At 47.0% G+C, this 21805-nt stretch overlaps 1 protein-coding gene across 11 annotated transcripts in view; it reads left to right on the plus strand.

Annotated features, from left to right (window-relative positions):
- The window catches only part of LOC135385460 (ras-related protein RabQ-like), a 53316-nt gene that overhangs the window by 25653 nt on the left and 5858 nt on the right, over nucleotides 1-21805 (plus strand). For all 11 annotated transcript variants that reach the window (XM_064614786.1, XM_064614787.1, XM_064614780.1 and 8 more), the window contains 3 exons: nucleotides 11173-11248; nucleotides 17715-17833; nucleotides 21117-21260. In XM_064614786.1, the coding sequence (XP_064470856.1) occupies nucleotides 11173-11248; nucleotides 17715-17833; nucleotides 21117-21260 (339 nt within the window). The remainder of the gene's footprint in view (nucleotides 1-11172; nucleotides 11249-17714; nucleotides 17834-21116; nucleotides 21261-21805) is intronic.

Here is a 21805-nt window from a genome sequence, read left to right on the forward strand (position 1 = left end):
TTCAACGTGCAGCCAAAGAGCGTATGCTATTTTTCTTCATTATATATATATATATATATATATATATATATATATATACAGGACAATATATCAGACGGCTACGAAGTTGAATAAAAGTGAAATAATGAGTCGTGCACTACAGATTACAGGAACGTTAACAAAAACTAGTTTATTTAATGGGTAATTTAACACATAGGTTAAACAAGAATGGTCGACGTTTCGACAGTGGCACTGTCTTCGTCAGGACAAAAAGAAAACTATATATATATATAAATATATATAGAAGTTGCAGAAAAAGACGCGGAAAGATTTTACGGAGGCTACAAACACTAGTTTATTATGTAGGGAGATGTTAAAAAGTAAAATGGGCAAGGGGTCGACGTTTCGACAGTGGCACTGTCTTCGTCAGGAAAAAAAAAAGAAATATATATATATATATATATATATATACACACACACAAATGCATTTAAGCAGCGTTCATACGGGAAGAGCGTACATAGGTCATGATAAACTTGTCACGTGAAAAAAAAAAAGAAGAGGAAAGAAAATGCACACATGTGACATAATAAATGCTAACTCAAGCTTCCATAGTAGGTTAAAGCGGAAACACTTGGAGTGCTTAGCCAGCTAAGCTCTTCTAAGCTCTTGCAGTGCACAGCTAGCTAAGCTCTAAGAGTCTAGCTAGCTAAGATGCTCACACTGCAAATGCAGGTGGCAGTGCATCAGTGCAACTAATGTTCTGTGAATTTCGGGAGCAAGCTTTTTTTTCAGAACCTGCCATTTGTGGGGACAATACACCCAATAAACACCCTTCTTTTGGATGTAATATGTGACACCCCTGTTACACCCATCATTGGGGTGTAGCATTTACATTCATAAGGGTGTCAGTTATCTAACACTCATTTAACACTCATAGGGGTGTAAAAAAATTTACTGCGAAAGGGCACCGATCGCAACAACGAAGCTGCCAGGCAGATCGCCGTGCGGGAAGGATAATCCCGACGGAGTAAAGCGCATGCGCGTCGCCCCCTTCTCTCCCATCTGATCGTACCGGGTGTGCTGAACCGGTTCCCGAAAACTCTCTATTGGTTGCAGTAGGTACAGTATCTTCACAGTAATCTTATCAACGGCCTACTAACACCCTCTATTACTTTGGTGACGGGTACGACCACAATCTACACATATATTAGAGACCTCGACAGATGGTAAACGCCTATGGGGGAGCCGAGCCGTGGGTTAGTTACGCTAGTGGCCGCTAGGAGCGCCACGTAGCACTATTGGATAGCGTGCCTCAATACTAGCTCCTTCTGAATATACAGAAGGAGCTAGTATTCAGGCACCCTACTACTAGAGGGTAGTTCCATTTATAATCGAATGATGCCCGCCGGTCACATTTTTTATTTCCCTAAAAAAAATATGTGTTATCCCACCCATAAAGAGATGCAAAAAGTGCCCGACCGCAGGTCTCTGCGATATTTTCTTCTCCGTCCACGGCGCTTCGAAGCAACCGGCGCGCTTTCGCGGCTTAAATTTTTTCCAACTTCGTGACCTTGTATCTCTTGAACGAGATGTCCAATTTGAACGAAGTTTTTTTTTTTTTTTTTTGCTGACAGAGTGGATGGTGCACGTTCTTCCGTTGACTATTAAATTTATATGGTCAAGAGAAAAGCATGCAAAAAAAAAAAATCCCGAAAACGCAACGGAGATCCTTTTTAGCGCACGTTTGGAAGGTCATGGCCGAGGCCCTGAATCTCTGACTGTGATGTTCTTTGCATGAGCAGAAAGATAATTCTTTGGTCTTTCGTTTGACGTTACGTACATTGCTTTATCTTCAGCCATTATCCCGTAACAATGCCGTGAACACGGAAAGGTAGGGGAAAATTCTCATTTTCGCGGCAGTTTTTACTCAAAAAGGAAATCTTCAAATTTTCCGATATTTTTTACTAACATAGCTGAGACATAGCTCTTTCAGGATATGTTTGCTTATTTTGTATTACGCTTATGTTATGTATTTTGTTTGTATTATGTAAAATGTTTGCTTATTTTGGTTCTTACTGGGCGCGCAATTTTTTTTCCGCACCCCTATTGGGCAGCGCTCACAGGGGTCAAACACACGTACAAAGCACTACAGACGTACAAAAGAGCGTGAAAACTTCTACCCCAGCCCCCTGTCTTTTTTTTTTTTTTTTTTTGCTTTCGGTGAGGGTACCGTCATGCCTAAGGCCGACTACAGTAATATGCACAGATCACTGTGATGTCCGCAGACAAGCAAAAGTTCGTTGCTTAGGCTTTCCCACCCGGTTAATCCCTCCAAGGTTACGTGCTTGAAGGAAATCGGACGTGGGAACATGGCATTTGTAAATACACTGGCTTTGCCGAACCAAAGCGCGAGACGTCTATTCTCTTGTAATTCTGTTTTGTTATTTGCTGGTTTCTTCTACTTCTGTTTCTTCTTCGTCGTCTACTACGGGTGCCTTAGTGGGCTCACACCAATATCTTGCTCAGATGTGCTCCTGTTCACAGTCTGCACAAGTTCGGTGGGGTCACTGAAGTCAGCGTCGTCAGGGCTTGAAGCCGGGGGATCTTGTTCACCTGAAGGTCCCGCCTCAGCAACCTGCAGCCGAAACGTGTTGCAGCAGTTCACACATATTTCGTCGATGCCGTGGACATGGACTGCCTCCGAGGTGCTCAAGATGGTATTCAAAAGCCCTGACCCTATCAATGATACCGGCCTGAAGTTCATGTTCTAGGGTATTTCTTTCTTGTGTCGTTGAGTGTAGTCCTGGCAGTATAGTGGACTTCTGGTGTGGCTATGGCTGGCCATGAGGAGCGCAGAAGTACACGCTACACCTACGAGAAAACGAAATCCATATGTAACATCGAGGAAAGCAAGGCCCTTGTCTTAAAATGTGGACAGCGGCGAGGACGCCGTAGACGCCTAAAGACGGTCTTTCCCACGCAGCGCCTCGACTTTCTGAACCCATTGGAAGGCTAACGAATCGAATAATCGAATATATACTAATAATAATCGATAATAATAATATTCCAATAATATTTCTAAAAGGAGTTCACATTGAAGAAATAAGGGACCGGACATGTCCTATCATTCCCAGGAAGACCATGCGACCAGTCCTTGGGCGATCTGTCGGCATCGTGGCATATCACCTGAGTGTTTCAAATTCCGTCTTTGTTCACAAGTAGAAGAAACCAGCAAATAACAAAACAAAATTACAAGACAACAGACGTCTCGCGCTTCGGTTCGGCAAAGCCGGAGTATTTACAAATGCCATGTTCCCATGTCCGATTTCCTTCAAGCACGTAACCTTGAAGGGATTAACTGGGTGGGAAAGCCTAAGCGACGCGTAGGCGAAAGCCTACTTTGACTCCTTTCATACCTACAACGAGAGTATGGCAGATCATTAGCACGCTTGGGACGCCGACTACCCAGACATACCCGTTTAGAGCATTGGCTATCTATCGAAATACGGACGAGAAGACGGTGGCTAATGAATTCTGCATGTCACTTGCTAAACCGTCAGTGGCATCTGCAACTAGCGTGCATCAAACATCTGTGAAAGAGGTCACGGACACCACGTGCTTTACCCGCAATGCGCAGTGCGAAGCACTTGACTTCGACTTCAGCCTTGCGGAACTCCAGGCTGCATTGAAATCAAGGGCTCGCCAGTCATCGCCAGGTCCTGATGGTGTTACATATAGGCATGTGGTTAACTTGGACCCAACTGCTCAGACTACCTTACTGCATATCATGAACGCCAGTTGGGCGCAAACTATCAGCGTCATGGAAAGTCTCTAGAGTGGTTCCTCTACTCAAACCCGGAAAGTCCCCTCGTGACGTCAATTCGTTTCGTCCCATCAGTCTCTCCAGCTGTGTGTGCAAGATCATGGAAAAAATGGTCCTGAGTCGGTTGGAGTGGCTCCTAGAAGCGCATTGTGTTTTCCCTAACTCCATGTCCGGGTTTCGTAAAGGCAGATGTACAATGGATAGTGTGCTGGACTTGGTCACGTATGTAGAACATGAGCGCGCTCAAGGCCGGACAACTGCAGCAGTTTTTCTGGATATTAAAAGAGCATACGATACGGTCAGCCACAGTCACGTACTCCACGACCTCTTCACTCAAGGCATCCAAGGGCGTGCTTTACGGTGGATTGCTGACTACATCCAGGGCAGGTCTGTTTACATGAGGACGGAGAACGGTGCAAGCGATAATCATGCTCTCACATGTGGAGTCCCACAGGGGGGCGTACTGAGTCCTCTACTGTTTAATGTGGTCTTATCATCTCTGCCACAGCTGCTGCCAAAGAATGTACATATTACCATCTACGCTGACGATATATGTTTGTGGGGCTCCGGAGTGCAGATGCCTGCGCTACAAAAACGTCTTCAAAATGCGCTAGACGTAACTGAAGGCTTCTTAATGCAGAGAGGAATGGACATCTCAGCAGAGAAGACGGTCTTCCTTCCATTCACCCGAAAGAAATTGAAGCATTTTCAGTTGCATCTAAATGGGCAACGAGTAACAAGAGTATCTCACCATCGCTTTCTGGGAGTAATCATCGACGCACAACTCTCATGGGCTGCTCATGTCAAATATATAAAAGGAAGAGCCGATGCGAGAAGCAACGTGTTGCGTCATACCGCAGGTTCTCACTGGGGACTGTCGACCAGATCCCTATTGGCCATACAGAGAGCTCTCATTCGGCAGATGATTGCATTCCACCTTTCGGTGTTACATGGTATATCTGACACCTCAGAGCGAACACTGCAGAGTGCACTATCCAAGGGCCTGAAGATTTGTCTTGGAGTACCGTGCGCCACTTCTAATATTCTAACCACAATAGAATCCCGAGAACTTTCGCTCGCTGTGCTGCGGACACAGGAATCAGTGCGTCATTATGCGCGGCTAAGCACGTCACATTACAAACACCCGCTTGCGCGACAATTAGTCCACCGAAAATCGAATTTTTCAAATGCGATCGCTCAACACCACCGAACAATTCCGAAGGCGCAAAGACACGAAACGGCGCTGCATCCTCCATGGACATTTATACCCCCGGTAGTTTGCACGTCCGTACCAGGTTTGCAGAAAAAAGCACATCACCCAACCTTGGCGATCCGACAGTACTGCCTTGCCGCAATGGACAATCACAAGAACAGGACGGCGATTTTTACTGATGGCTCGACGACGACCTCAGGATCTGCATCTGCATTTGTGGTACCAGAGCATAGTAGGGAAGGGATCGCGAGACTATCGCATCGCACGTCGTCGACCATGGCTGAGTGAGTTGCGATTAAAATGGCAATAGATTATATAGGCACAAGGGAGATACCGGCTCAGTGGGTTATCTACTGTGACTCCAAGGCTGGACTTGAAGCTATACAATCGTTCTTGACTGGCGGACGTATTAATCCAGTTGTTCACGACATACTGAAAGAATATGCAGGATCGTACATCACCGGTCATGACGTCCTCATCCAGTGGATACCTGGCCACATTGGCATACCGGGTAATGAGGCCGCAGACAAATTAGCGGACGTAGCACATCTTTCGTCAACAAACTATGTGGTGCCATTTTTCAAGGCAGACGTGAAATCGCTACTGCAGTCCATTTCAAGAGCAAGTATGGAGGAACAGTGGCAGGAAGCTGATCGCCAATCATCTCTCCTCTTCAAGATCGACCCGGATGGGAAATACAGGTTCCCATCCGGTACACGGAGACCCATTGAGACGCTGCTGCATCGTTTTCGGTTGAATGTCCCGTACGGTCAACAGTTCCTCCACAGGATTGGGCGGGCAGACTCTGCAGACTGTTCAGTGTGTGCGACAGTGGAGGACACTGAGCACATTCTCCTGCATTGTACAAAGTATGCTCCACAAAGGGCTAGGTTGATGTATACCCTCGACCGCCTGGACAACAGGCGTTTCGACGTGGTGAAAGTGCTCGGACTGTGCATGGGACCCAAGAAAGCGAGACACTGCCTTTGCGGCACTTGAGAACTTCCTTGTGAGCTGCGGCATCGAACTCATATTTTAGGATTTTGTGCGAGTGCCTCTATCAGTGTGTATCTTTGTAGTGTGTATTTGTAGTGTGTATCTTTGCATTAGTGTGTATCTGTTTCTCTGCATGTTCTAGTGATATTTATTCACTTGCACCTAGTGTACTAACACACTAATTGTTGGGGATGGGGAATGTACTTTGTTTGTTTTTGGTTGTTTGTAGGTTGTTGTTTTGTTTTGGGAGTAGCAGAACTAGTCAGGAGACAAGTTCAATTTCTCCCTGGTTTTCTTTTAAATAATCAATCAATCACCTAAGCGACGAACTTTTGCTTGTCTGCGGACATCACAGTGATCTGTGCATATTACTATAGTCGACCTTCGGCATGACGGCACGCTCACCACAAGCAAAAAAAAAAATATATATATGTATATAAGGGGGAAAAAATTAGCAGGAGCTCTTTGGCTGCACGTATAGCATATGTTTGTAAGTCAAACGTCGCCATGCCAGTACTGGACAGCTGTTTCGGCCTTCTTGGGCCTCATCAGCAGTACGCAGGCAGGCAACGTTTGATCGGATGGCGTCAGAAGGTCACGTGGCACGTGATGCCTCCCGTCAGGGTGTCATAGGACACCTCTGAAAGCCCAGTGCAAAGCCAGTCAAATGTATAATTATACATTTGACTCTTTGTACGTGTGTCTGACCTAGAGCACTGCACGGGCCCGGGTTTACCCGAAAGCCCGAGCCTGGCCCGGGCTTAGCGTTTTTTATGTGGGCCTGGGCCGGGCTCGGGCTTCAGCCGCCGGGCCCGTGCCAGGTACGGGCTTGACAACGCCGGCCATAGTCGCATGTACGCGAACGTACGACGAGACTGCTAATTTTCATGTCACTTTTTTTCCATTAGGTATGGGATATCATGGCATTGTCATCTGAGAACTATCACTTTTTTATATGTGATCATGTTTATTTCATGTAATGGGGCTGGATTTCACACGTGCACTCACACACATTTGGGAACGATTGGTGGGGCGGGCGCGCTGAGATGTTTGCCGACAAGACGAAAGGAGTTGGGCGATTTGGGCAACAGAAGGAGCGTCCTTCGCTTCACCAAAGACAGAGAGGAGCAGCCGCGTACTACGACTGCACAGGACACCGCACTCTCTGTGACGCTGATCAAGGCGGTCACCAGCCAAGCAAGCAAGCAAGCACCAAGCACAGAGCGGCTTGCAGGCAGAGAAACACAGCCGCTCTGTTCGAGTGTACCTCCTCACTCTCTACCAATTAGCTGCGTCCTTTTCCTGTGCTCTTTAGTAAATCTAAATACGCATCCGGGCCTCGAGACACATACAGCAGAGGCGGGCTGGGACCGGGCCTGAGCATGGAAACAGTCGGGTACGGGCTGAGCCCGGGCCGGCGGAGTCGGGCCTGGGCCGGGCTGGATATCTAGAGAAGACGATGGGCTCACACCGGGTGCGGGCCGTACCAGCCGGGCCTGGGCCGGGCCCGAAAATTAGGCCCATGCAGTGCTCTAGTCTGACCCCTGCGAGCGCTGCCCAATAGCGATGCGGAAAAAAAAAAAAAATTGCGCGCCCTGTGGGACCAAAATAAGCAAACATTTTATTGCATATCCTGAAAGAGCTATGTCTCAACTATGTTAGTAAAAAATATCGGAAAATTTTAATATGTCCTTTTTGGGTAAAAACTGCCGCGAAATTGAGAATTTTCCCCTACCCTTCTGTGTTCACGACATTGTTACCGGATAATGGCTCAAGATAAAGCAATGTATTTAACGTCAAACGAAAGAGCAAAGAATGATCTTTCTGCTCATGCGGAGAACATCACAGTCGGAGATCCAGGGCTTCGGCCATGACCTTCCAAACGTGCGCTAAAAAGGCTCTCTGTTGCGTTTTCGGGATTTTTTTTTTTGCATGTTTTTCTCTTGACCATATAAATTTAGTAGCCCACGGTGGAATGTGCACCATCCACTCTGTCAGCAAAAAAAAAAAAGAGTCGTTCAAATGGGACATCTCGTTCAAGAGATACAAGGTCACAAAGTTGGAAAAAATTTAAGCAGCGAAATCGTGCCGGTTGCTTCGAAGCGCCGTGGACGGAGAAGAAAATATCGCAGAGACCTGCGGTCAGGCACCTTTTGCATCTCTTTGTGGGTGGGATAAAATATATTTTTTTCGAGAGAAATAAAAAAATGTGACCGGCGGGCATCACTCGATTATAAATGAAACTACCCTGGAGAGAGGACACGTACTGTACGGGACGCGGTTGTCTAAAATCAGCACTCCGTGTTTTATCCCATCTCAAATCTCCACGTGTTGCAAGACTATTTCTTTCGAGAAATAAACACATGCAGCCATGGTCCACCTTCAAATACAATATTGGCACAACACTTTCAATCGCAACAGAGGTAATAAGGGACGGCGAGGCACTGACAGGCGATTTTAGCCAACCGTGTCCCCAACCGCACATTATATCATCATTGCCACCGTCATTCGTCTGCTACACAGAGTATGGTAAGCTAGCTCTAGCTGGTGAGTCATTCTAGCTCACCATACACAGAGTGTTGTTTGCTATGCACACGCTGCCCTCTTCTTCGTCGTCAACGTGCCTGTACGGCCCACCCCCACCATACATTGCCGCGTGTTAGGTGAATCGCGTGATAACGAATAGTGCTAAGTAACACCAAATCCGCGATTGCCAAACGACTGTCGGAACTAGTACCCCGGTCCTGGGAGCTTTGCACACGTCCATGTCTCTAGTATAGTAGTAGGTCGTGGGTATGACACCGTTATAGCCAACTCTAAACCAGGGTTTTCTCTGCTGTAACATCATCCAGTTTTCGTTCTGTCACACATGGAAACAATCGATTGGAGACGAACTTGCCGATCGCGATCTATCAGATCTAAAAAGAAAAAAAGGAGAAAGAGCCCTCAGGCAGAGCTTTGTGAAGTCCGAGAAGGTGCGTGTACAAAATATACGAGTAATGTGCGGTCATGTGTCTCCTGAGGGCCACATTCTCTTCAAAAGAAATCCACCAGATTGCTCGCGCATCACCCTCGACGTCACGTTCAGGGCGCCTCCACGCGGTCCGCCCACGTTGCTATGGGCGAGGATGTAAACTTCCATGTTTCGCGCTTCTCGCACTGCTACTGGACAGTAATCTAATCGAACATATTATATGAAGGGAAAGTGCTAAAGCCACACTGACCAAAGCTATGCTGCCGATGCGGCCATTTTGTGTTACTGACATTCATCGCCTGAGTTCTTCTGATGCTCTAAATTACTAAAATATTGTTTAGCGGAAATTTGACTCACAATATCTACTTTTCGTGTTAGCAAGTATCGCTACAAACAAACAAAAGCAATGTATTTCGTCTTTAGATTGCCTACCGGAACCAGTTTGTGGCTTGACCAATAGAAGTGATTTTGGAATCTGTTTTATCAATTCTTCTCAAGATCCAAGGCGCGAGCTCATAAACATCGGGAACGCCGTCTTGGCGTCTGTCACGTGTAAGGTAACTTTTTAACGTCGAAAAGTAATCGACTGTAACACGAACCCGATTAAACTGAAGCAATGAACATAATGCGCCAGCGTTCACTATAACGGAGGGATTTAATGATTGGTGTTTGCTTTGAGGTTTTACTGATGTATCTGCATGCTGTAATCATGACCACATATAAAAGTGACGGAACCATTCCATTTTCAGCTAAACTGATGACATTCATGTTCATTTTAAACTCGAGAACGCAATCGCCATTCCGTGCCATTATTTCAACGATCGTGCTTCCTTTGCACAACTGTCGCAATACCTTTGCGAAAGCACATCACAGATAGGACTAAATCATACGAACTTCAAAGGTCCGCGTGATTTCTGTTTAAATATGACCGGTTCCGGTTGCGGTTCCGGTTGGTCCAAGCAGGGCGTTCTCGTGAGGTGGTCACGCTCCTACAACAACGCAATTGCACGCATAAAGAGAATATTCCATCCATACCGGTCGATTCCGAAACTATAGCGCAGTTCTACTCCGCGTCCATCACTGATAATAACGCCGAAAATCTGACGCGAATTTGTGGATTCGTTCCTGTGCAGTTTTATGTGACACATGGCAAGAGCAGACGACGCATATTGAGAGTATTCCAGGATTCCCTCTCTGGAAACGTCACTCGCACAAGGCCAATCAGTGAGTGCCCTTTGGCGCGGACGAGACCAATCAGGGAGCGGCTGGAGAGACCTAGGTAGCCTTGGCGACCGATCGACCGACCGACAGACGGGCGGGCGAGCCGAAATACTAGGGCGCTGCGTGTGCTCTGTGATCGGGTTGCGGAATGTCGTTTCTGGTTAGCGTCGGACGTGCTCGTACAGCCACGAGTCTAATACCGTGTTCCCACGCAACATGGTAACGTCAGAACCCACACTGGTAAGCGAAAGTCGATGTATTTGCCGAGGACCTTTGACTTGGTATATTGCGACGCGAACGCCAAGCAGACGACCTCGGAGAAAATCGCCTGCGCTGCGCTCCCATTCGTGTGCGTGGCTTACGTCATCATGGTGCAGAGGGAGTGCGAATCTTTAAAACTCGTTTATTTAATACGTTAGCTGTTTTCGGAAGAGAATCTTGGCCAAGTAGTCTATGAAGCGGTGACGAAAATTACCGTACCGTTCTCATACATACGTTCCCAGGTGCGATGTCCCCTTTCAAGGCTTGATCATCGGTTGACGGCGCATGACATTCCGTTCCTATTGTTCACACTTGCTTTATTTGACGACCAGTGAGAGCTTACAGAGAAAGTAATCAGGTGAATTACTTTTGACGAACAGTACCCCTGTTGTGCAGCGGCACAATGACCGGCTGACACTCCAGACGAAGCAAAATAATTTAACAGATAAGGGATACCCACCAGAAGGTTGTTAGAATCAGCCAGCGGCGTTTTGACTCAAGATTGAAACCCCGAGCAGGGCTAGCGATCAGGTGCGTTGAAATATCGACCCGTCCGGCCGATTAGTTTAACCAATACGCAGAGTTAATCTGTTTCCTTTCAAATTCAGTAGTAGCCGTGGCACTAAATGCATCTTGAAAAAACTATTTGTCTTTCACTTTCATTTGAAGTTAGAACTCATACGACAAAATTCATCCTATTATAGGACACTTCTGGAGAAGAGCGGTTCTGCAGTCCACTTGTGAGCACGTTCTACCGGAAGGCGGACGCGGCGATTGTCAGTACGTATACTTTGGTGGCACCAATATTTTATGGACAGGCAATATCGTAGAGACACGACACAACAACACACAAACATTTCAGTGATATACAGGGCTACTACCGCGAGACTCTTCTGGACTCATGTAATTACGCAAGTGAGAAGCCAGAAACAGTTCAAACAGTTATTGATATATTTCGCTCTAACCTTCACATGCAGAATGAAACGCCCCCGAAACACAAAGCAAACCTGCGATGATTTCGTTCCGCAGCATGCGTTTTCCAGTGGCTGATACGGATCGAATTTACTTGTTTCGCTGGTTGTTTCAGATCAGCCGGCTCCGCAATGAAGCATTCTTTCTTCTTCTGCAGAGAAATGCAGCTACTCCACCGAATGCATTCCAAAATGCCCCACCGAAACGTTGACGTCACTTTCAGATCTTAGGAGGCATAACAGCAGCTAGCGTTATGGGAGACTACTTTCTCCAGGCTCTTGACTGGAGCGTTGGTATTTTGCACGGAGGAATTTGGATTCGGTTGCTTCGATGCCAGATTTTGCTGCTCTGTACCGGAATTAGCTGCTCGCTCCAGATCGACCAGTAAAAGTCGACATAAAACACGCTGTCATGACACACCTCCGAATCTAAAACGTTGAGGGGGGCCGAAATAAAAGCATACCGTGATACAAATTGATGTCATTCACCACCTGTTCAGAAAGAAGAGGTGGCGTGAAGAACCGAATCACCGAAGGACCGAAGAACCGCATCAAAGCACAGCAGCGTTCGCTGTACCCTGTGCACGATATGCCGGAGAGGGTGTGATGCAGTGCTTCCTATTGGCGGTGGACACTACGTTGGCGCGGACGCTTCACCAATTTAAAGTGGCACCACGGACTAATTTGTGTGTCTTCAGAACCTTACCGAATGCATGCCATTACAATCTTCGCGCATGCACTACGTTCTCCAAAAATATTGTTTCTCTGTGCGACGTGGAATTGCCATAAAATTAATTTCTGGTCTTGAGAAGCATGACGTCTACCAGCAATCTACCAGCCCGTCTGGTAACATTGTTCCTCGAAGGACGATTTCCGTGTCCTCGTCGCAGCTCTTAGCAGTATTCCAACGTGTGGCGCGGACGAGTTCTGTTGCTAGCAGAGAGATGTCGGAGCTCCCGGTGACTTGGAGAATTCGAAACGACGAAGTTTTGCTAGGTCTTTGCTGGTTCTTCGCTAGTTCTGTGCCCCTCTGAAGTGAACCTCAGAGGGGCACATGCCACGAAGAAACACTCACCGGAAAGCCACCTCTTCTCCCCCTGCCTCGCATGCCTCGTGGAGGTGGAGGCATCCCCCGACCTGGCAGCTGCACAGAGAAAACAAATAAATCAAATTATGCTGTTGCCTTCTTAGTCAAAATGTTTCTGCGCTGAACTTGGAAGTCGGTGATGTGTGAAACGTGTGACAGCAAAGACAGGTTGCAGTACAGTGATTGTACAGTAAAGCTACCTAAATTCACGCGTATAAGCAGCACCGCAGCTGAGCCGCGGGACCCGTTTTGAAAAATTTCGGGCAGATAAGCCGCATTCGAGAGACAAGCCACGGGCAATACAACGCGACTGATTTGTGCGACAAAGGAGACCATAGAGAAGGCCATAAACCCTGCGGTCCATACTCCGGGGTCGGCCTGGTGTACAACAAAGGAGGTCAGTCCTAGTGATCTACCATGATCTGATTGTGCCCTTGTTGCGTGTTTTTCGTGGATTGACGGGTCAGTGGCCTACTAGAAGACATGGATCACTGTCACCACTTTTGTTAAAGCTGCTTGGGAGAAGCCACCAGGAAGTTCAGTCTACTTGAAGTTGGACTCGCCCCTGTTACGCATTGTTCGTGCATTGGCAGGGTGGTGCTGTTTCAGAGACACTGTCGGCCCTTTCGTTAAAACCGGTCTATAGGGAAAATGCCCGGGCAAAATAGTCATCAGATAAGCCGCACCGGTGAATAAGCCACAGAGCCGGAATCAACAGATGCCAGAGGAATCAACACCTCCCGTGTTGATTCCTCGAATTTTAAAACGGGAGTCACTGGAGGGGCGATGACGTCATGAGAGCCACACCAGGACACCGAGCAAGATTCGCCTCTCTCGCCTCTCGAGTTGCTTGAGTCCAATAAACGAACACAACCCCCACGCGTGAGCGTTGGGTCTATACTCCTTTTGAAGGCTTCCGAGCTCAAGCTGGCTGCTGAGCGTCGCTTCCTCGGTCTTGCTTACACCGTCATTTTCTACGTGTTATTTCATTCTGTCGGCTTCTTTCACAACGCACATCTTTCTCGGTGTTGCTTACATCGTTGATATCTGTGTGTTGCGTGCATCCCGTCGGCTCCTTCCAGAACGCACCGCAATACAAAACACTGCTGCCATTTACTAGGAAGCGACTTCCTAATTTTCACCTGCACGTCAACGGCCAACGGCTACGAAGAGTGTCTCACCGCGCCTTTCTATGGGTCATTCTAGACAGAGCCCTGTTCTGGTAAGCGAAAGTGCGCCGTAACAAACAGAAAGCGGACTCCACCATTAATGTCACGCGCTACATCAATGGCTGTCAGAGGGGTGCGTCATCGAAATATTTGCTGACCGCACAGAATTCACTCATACGTCCTCTGGTGATGTATCACATTCCAATATTACACGTCCCGTTTACCACATAGGAGTCTGTCCTTGAAGCTGTACTGGCCAAAAGCATCAAAGTCTGCTTAGGTGTTCACTGCTCTACATAAAACAAGTTGGCAACTGCAGAGGCTAAGGAATCACTGGTGGCATTCGTTCGTGTTCAAGAGTCTCTTCGGCATTTCCTAACGCCTGTCCACGCGGCACCACAGGCACGACCTAATTCGAGCTATAAGTAGGAAGACTAACTCCACTTTCCACAAGGCCTGTCCTGCCATATCATAGCCATATGTCCAGACATAAACGCCCATTTCCCATAAAGTCCCATTTGCCTCCGTGGCGGCTCCCAGCGTTGGTAGCATGGTTCCTGGTCTACTTGCAAGAGAAGGGTACCTGCTTCTGTCCAACGGCAGATAACTGAGGAACCAATACATCACATAGTCGTCGAACGCAGCGGTGTTGCATGCAATGCTCCTCGCTGTGGAATATGTAATGGCGACGCGCTTATAGACGAAGTGGGTAATATAGCGACTCGCAAGCCGTTCTCCAGTGTCTTACATCTGCCTGTCAAAAGTGACATCCTAGAATTTTATGACAGTGCCGTGAAGGATGGACATTTCATAATATTCCAGTGGATACCACGCCGCTGTATACATGGGCACGACACAGCTGATGCTGTAGCGAGCAGAGGACATCAGAAACGCTCTCCCCGTCAACTATAGCAAAGTAACTCTGACGCAAGGTGCGTGCTGACCATCATGTGTCGTGAACTGGCTAAGCAACGATCACTCTTCTGCTGGGTTCGGTCCTTCCTTCATCAACAGGTTGACCGAAGGCTCGCAGTTACCTTACCGCTATTGTTTCAGCGCAAGTTTGCCGCGTTGTTTCACCGGCTTCGCCTAAATGTGCCTTACAGCGGACGATCGCTACATAAACTTAGGAAGGTAGACCCCCCTAATGGCCGCATGTGTGGGTGTGTAGAGGGCACTGGCATACTGCACATGCCATAGAGTTGCCTGTCTGCCTGCCTGCCTGCACATGCCTGTCGACGATGTGAGGGGCAGCGGCAGCATCTCCCAACCACTTTGACCCGACTGAAAAACTGACCACTTGATACAACGAAAGTCCATGGGTCCTTGGCTCCCGCCCTGCAGGCGTTCATGCAGTTTTTGGCAGACACTAAGCTGGTAAATGTACTGTGACTGTGACATTCATGTGACGTATGTGACACGCAACAGCTCTTTTCTTTTCATTTTTATTCCTTAAAGGAACATTGAGGTGATATTTAGCATGGCTCAAAACCCTGTCGCATTCCTCAAGCTGTTCAAGACTTAGAGGTACATGTGACTCTCTAGCAATGTGCCGTAGTGTGCGTTTTAATTTGATCCCCGCAAACTCTCCTTAACTAAACAGCGACCCAAGGGGGCTGCATAACGGCTTCTTTATCGGTAATGTCGTGCAACGCGTCCCTTGTTTGAGAGCAGCTAAGTTGAATACATTTACGTATACGCGAGGGCAAGCCCGTGCGAAGTGGCAACTCTTTTGTGGACAGGACACGAAGAAAATAAAACTGAGCCGTCGAGCGCGTTTGTGAGTGAAGGTGTTCCTCGATTTGCTTCCTACTCGTGCGGTGGTGCTTGCGGGCTAGACAGTAGCAACAGACATTCGGATGGGACGCGATCGCTCCAATCCAGCAGGAAAGTACTTTACGTATGACATCACGACAAACAAGTCCGTTTGTAGCATGTGCTTCAAGAAAGGAGAAAGCCCATTTGAACAGACAGTAACCTACAGGAACCAGGAGCTACCAATTTCACAGCTGTCTATTAATATGAAATACCATGTATGCGGAATAAACGGGTTTACATTTTGTAACATCTATATTTTTATTTGTGGGGATGAATATTCCCAGCAGAAGCAGAACCGGTTAAAAACCGATATGAACCGTTATTTTTTTGCTCCGGAGCAGAACCGGTACCGGATCGTTTATGATGTAACCGGAACGAAAACCGGAACGAAAAACGTTTCGGTTCGACACCCTGCTTTTTTCTTTGTTTCTTTCTTCTCAGCTCAGAGCAGATCCGCTCTACGTCACGCGTCACATGCCCGAGGACAACATTACGTACCGACCTTCCATCGTTCTCCGATGCGCGTTTTTCACGTCTTGCAGGATTTTTTTAAAGGTGTGCGGCACAGAGGCCTCGCTCGCGCTCTGCACGGCACCTGCACTCGTCGTTCTTTCGCAAGAGCTCATCTTATTCAATGCAGAACACGCCGCAGCGAAAAAAAAAGTTCGGGGTCTCAGTGCTCCTTCAACTGTCGTCTTATTTACTTTCCTTGATATTTAATGGAGCTGAAGTAGCCGGGTCTCTCCCTATGAGCGCTACACTCTCCATTTTATTTTTTCCTTACACAAAAGGACACCAGTTGCACAATTTCATCTTGCTTGAGGCGCAATTTTCAGTGCCAGCTGCGTCTGACTCCACTTCTCATTAGGTATCTTATGCCTTATCGTTATAGAGTGTGGTCAGATCCAACCGCGTGCATTTGCTTACAGATACGGGACAAGTCTCTTGCCTTGGACTGTGTCATATAATGTCAATGCTGGTGCGATGCATTTGGGTGTGTCACACCAAACGAACACCCCTGCTTTCATCTTGAAGGCACCTGGCTCATCTGCTAACAGGTACCAACCCACTAATGTGGAGTAACAGGTACATATTATCCTGTGACCAGCCCGTCCGTATAACACCCCTTTAACTCATGCTAAATGTACCGTTGTCGCACCTAAAGACAAAGACAATGACTGGGGCTTGCTTTTACTTCGTAAACCCTGTTTTTCACCGTACAAAAGGACTCGTTTGAGTTCAGGTAGCTGGTCAAAATTTGTTTTTGTGCTACAGAGGGTTCGTCAGGGCTACGGAAAGCAGTGGCGTCACTAGGGGGTGCGGGGGGTGCGGTCCGCACCGGGTGAAGCGACGGAAGGGGTGACGCGCCGCACCAATACTGCCGCTTCCTCCCGTTCTCTGTGGCACGATGACGCCAAAAACATGTGGAGCCTTCTGCGAGGCACATTTTTTTTCTGAGTGTGGTGTAATATGTTTATTTATCATGAATAGCCTGGAACGAAAATCCTGGTATCCGTTAATGGGGGCATGGGGTGGGGTGGGGGTGGGGTGACGCAAAGAGCTCCCGCACCGGGTGACGCGTACCCTAGCGACGCCACTGACGGAAAGCAAAGATCTTCAAAATCTTTCTGGGATTTTTTTTTTTCCTTCTTGGGGTATTTAGGAAAATATGTATCTGAAGGCTAAGGCAAAGTACCATTAGAAATATAATTTTGCATGTTCAAATCCTCGCATATCTGCTCCAGGCTACCAAATCTAGAAATGTATTTCAACGCAAAGGGCGCGAGTAAAATAAGAGGGACAACAAGGATCCGCATCCCTGACACCTGCACTACGCTTTATTTGTCTTGAAACTATTCTTCCTGCGCACTGCTTCGACATGGCGTTGTAGAGATCTGCGCGCAACGGCCAGGCTTTCTTATTTTGTTCTGTTATTCTGTCCTCCACAAAAATAAATAAATAAAATAAAACAGCCATCTCTGCCTGTACGCCGTTTCGCGTTTATCCCTATCCGTTTCTTTCCTCCGTCACTTGTCACGTTACGCGCGAGTCGGGACAGCTACACCAGATAGATTAGAAACAGTTGGAATTCTTCTTTTGCGAAAAATACATGAATTCATGTGTTTGTTCATTTAGCGCACCTCAGCTTGTGACAACCGAACTTAGTCTTGCACATAACGAACTTTATTTCTGTCTTTCAGTGTACGATGTTACACGTCCTTCCAGCTTGAGGGAAGTATACTTTTGGGCAGACCAGGCCAGAACCATGTCTGGGAACGAGAATCTGATGCTCACCTTGGTCGGCAATAAAGTTGATCAGGTAAATAGGCTTTCCATTACTTCTGCATCGAGATCCCGGTGCGTACGTCAAAACAGTTACACCGAGTTACTCACTGATTGATGCAAAGACAAAAAATAAAAATAAAGTGGAGAGGCTACCTCCTCGAACGAGGAAGTCGGCTGTTCCGAACCGCGTACGCAAAACATAGGTCACCTTTTGTTGAACATTTGAAAATGAAAAAGATGTGCAGAAAGATACAGAGGCGCGAGAAGATGTGGAGCGTGTTAGTTAAGTAGTAACGGTGTTAGCAAACCTGAAAAAAAAAAAAAAAAAAACACGGACGGACAGAGATCTTGAAACAGGTCTTGAATTCTGTGTGTTCTGTTGCTTTTGTTGTCATTTATAAAGTCGGGCATTGTGCCTTCGCTCATCTGCTCTGCCCTAAACAAGTCTTGCTGCCATTTTGTCTCTGATAGTCTCGTCATCAGGTTTGCCGCTTAACAAAAGCAGGATTTGGTCCGAATTTGTTGGATTCAGAGTAAGTAGATTCTTTCCTGAGCATAGGTGATGTAAAACGCCGTCGTTTAAGGCTGCTTCTGCACGCGTTTGTATTCTACAGGGTGTCCCAAAAAACGTGTCATTGAATTATAATAAAAAACTACGCCACCTACAATCATGCGGTCAACGGCTTTTGTTCTTACAAGGTTTTTGCCACCTCTTGATGTGAGTGTCATGTATCGTAAGATTAATTATGTAAATATTTGCGAACTGAACTCGGAAAATTGCCAAGTAAAGGTCACTTTTTTGCCCCACCGATATGAAGAGCGTGCCAAATTTACTCAAATACATGATAATTGACAGTGATATTCACGAGCTATCCCATCGGAAAAAATAGCCGAACATCATGCTTTTCGGAGCACCGGACCATAACGCGGTCAGCACTGGTCACTACCTCGGGTGTCGACATCGGTAGCGCACGACAAGTGGCGAATTGTGTCCGCTCAGCATCACGAAAGATCCAATGCATCGAGTGACGTTGGTGGTCGCATATAGGTTGGCTGTCGGTTGTTAAGCAGGCACATGTGAGTACTTTCCATTGCTTCCAACAACCTCCTTTCCCCATCCATCCGTCCCTCCCTCCTACGGCTTCCCGGAGTCGTATGATGAGCATTGAATTCACCCAGCGCGAGCTCAAGTTCGAGGTCAGTCCACAGAACCTGTACCGCGGGACGACAGTTAACAGCATGTGCCCAAGGCGGATCTTCCAGGTGTCATAATCATTAGAGCGATGACAAACTGACCTGTGTGTGTGTGTCGGGGGGGGGGGGATATCTTTATTAAGAAAAAAGAAAGGAAAGGTCAACCAGACAGGACGTAGGCTTACTATTCCAGAAAAGAAAAGGAAAAGAAAAAGAAGAAAAGGGAAGGAAAAAGGAGAATAGGAAAAGCAGAAAGAAGAAAAAATAAAGGAAAGAAAAAGGAAGAACAAAAAATAAACAACACTAAAACTGAAAAATCACACACATGGTCACACAATCACAAAGCGTTGAACAAGGTTCGAAGCGTGGATAAAACAGAGGAGCGCAGTGGTGACGGCCCGCAAGGTCGGCTGAAGAAGAGGACCCAGTAAGGTAGCCAGGGTGCTACAAACAAGACTTTCGCGCACGTGACTGCACTTCTTCAGGTTACAAAAATATGAACATGGTACAGGCACATATAACAGGCACAGGCATATACAGGGTGTTTGCTCTAACGTGTCCAGAAATTTTATTTAAGCGAGCGATAAAAGAGAAACGAGCGCTACTTTTGAGGTCCTTGACTAAGTAGCAGAAAAGTACCACTTGCTTTTCCTTTATCGCTCGCTTCAAATATAATTTCTGGACACGTTAGAGCAAACACTTTGTATATAAGGTATATATATGCCTGTACCATGTTCATATTTTTGTAGCCTGAAGAAGTGCAGCCTCGTGCACGAAAGCCTTGTTTACCATGTGTAAATAAATAAGTTGCTTCTACCGTTTAATATCACTCTTTGATTTACTCACCGCCGGCAACTTGACATCGCCTATTGGTTTGTCAATTTCTTAGGGTGAATATTGGGATCTTCGAGGTTCCATTTAGTTTCCAAATTTGTAACATGTATTGTTTGTAGGTTTGTAAATAAGTTGCTCCTACCATTTAATATCACTCAAAGAAATTGCATTAAAAGCCTCGCAGTGCCTCGGGCAACGTGCCACTAGCGAACAAATGCTGAGGGCTGTCACCTAAATGTGTTGCACCCGCATTTAGATTCCTAAAACATGGGCTCTATGGCCACATGAACAGGTGAAGCCTGCCTTGCTTATCCATACTATTTACTCTTCGTTAGAATTCAGCGGGGCTTAACTTAGGAGAGTACTTAGAATCGAGGAGGATCCTCAGCCACGTCTTCCTGGGTGGGAAGACAATGAAATAAATGCAAAGAAAAAGTATTTCATCGGTGTCTCGCTTTTCCGCCACTGTGTACCACATTTTATATGTTATTGAAATTGGCGTAGCGGAAAAAGCCTGCCCCTGTCCGAATTTGTAGCGGAAATACTTTTTCCGTTAACAATTTAAAACGTGGTGGCACCGCTACTCGGCTTCTGAAAAAAGCACCGTACACGGCAACGCCGGTATGTACAACACTGCAATTACGGCATGCACCGTGTGTTGCCATCGAGTGTTAGGCCATCGAGATGTACAAAGACGGCGGTGTTCGAGAGTCGGCGGAAACCTAACTGGTTCCTTGAGCTCTACCTGGTTGTCGCAAGCAGTGCTGTTAAAAAGCTGCGGCATCTTGCCAAAGATCATAGAAATCCTTTTTCTCGTGGGACTTGAAGGTGAAGATCGCAGCACCTTAACTACATTTGACGCCGGATGGCGTGCGAATATATCGCGTTTTGGTAGTTAGCTGCTCGAAGAAATACTACCGTGCGGTAACGTAGGGCGTTCTCTGACTGGCCTCTCGTCTTCCTTGGCGCACGACACTATAATGTTCAATGGTCACTTGTCTCAAGAAATCCAACGCAAAGAAGTATTTACCCGGGCCGAGGGCGTCAGCAATTTGGTGGCAGTGTAGAAGTTGCTTTGACACGCCGTCTTCCGCGAGGGACGTTACATTACCTTGTGCCGAGCTTTCGGCTCACTTTAAGTGGGCTAAAGTGATCCACAGGCCGACGGCTGTGGCGTCGCTCATGATCAAAGCTGTCCCGCGACGTAAATCGACGAATTATTCATTATTAAGAGCAGCGCATGCTAAGGGATATGTGTGTACTAATCCGTTTGCCTCGCTTATCTTCAGATGCCATCCAGGAGGATTACGCGAGGAGAGGGAACAGTGGTGGCAAATAAACTTGGTATGGACTTCTATGAGGCATCATCTCGTGACAAGCTCTCCGTGGATCACGTCTTTCTCAGCATTGCAAGAAAGTATGCTGCTGCAAAGGTAACAGAGCTCTGTGGAGAAGGCTTCTGTGGCTATAGGAACTAGTCCTGGCGTTAGTATCTGTATAGGCTCATTCACACATGCGTTTCTTGGAGCTACGCCGCGTCCTCTGCTACGTGAAGCGCGATGCGAGGCGTTTCGAGCCGCTTTTCGAAAACCGCTCTGTGCTGCAGTTTCGGAGGGCAGAAACGCGAATGCTTATGATTCGGCCCATGGGACCGCTCGCATAGGGCGGAAGTGGTTTCCTTTGGTCCAGCGGACCTCCCAGCACAACAGCTATGCCTCGCGGGGATCTGTTGTACTTTCTTATATATACAGAGGGTGTTTTTTTTATATTTGTTACAGAGTCTTTCTTTAAAAAACTAGCAGAGCAAAATAGATGCCGTTTTTGCAGTTGAGTTATATGGCCAGCGAACATTTTCTCGAAGAAATCACTAATTACTTAAAATGTGTTAATACACCTTTAATTTGGGGATTTCGCGCAAAAGGTAGTTAAGAGAACGGAAGATATTCCTCGTTGAAAGCGATTCCTTGTTCTAAAAACC

This window comes from Ornithodoros turicata, chromosome 2, assembly GCF_037126465.1.
Source record: "Ornithodoros turicata isolate Travis chromosome 2, ASM3712646v1, whole genome shotgun sequence".
Taxonomy (NCBI): Eukaryota; Metazoa; Arthropoda; class Arachnida; order Ixodida; family Argasidae; genus Ornithodoros; species Ornithodoros turicata.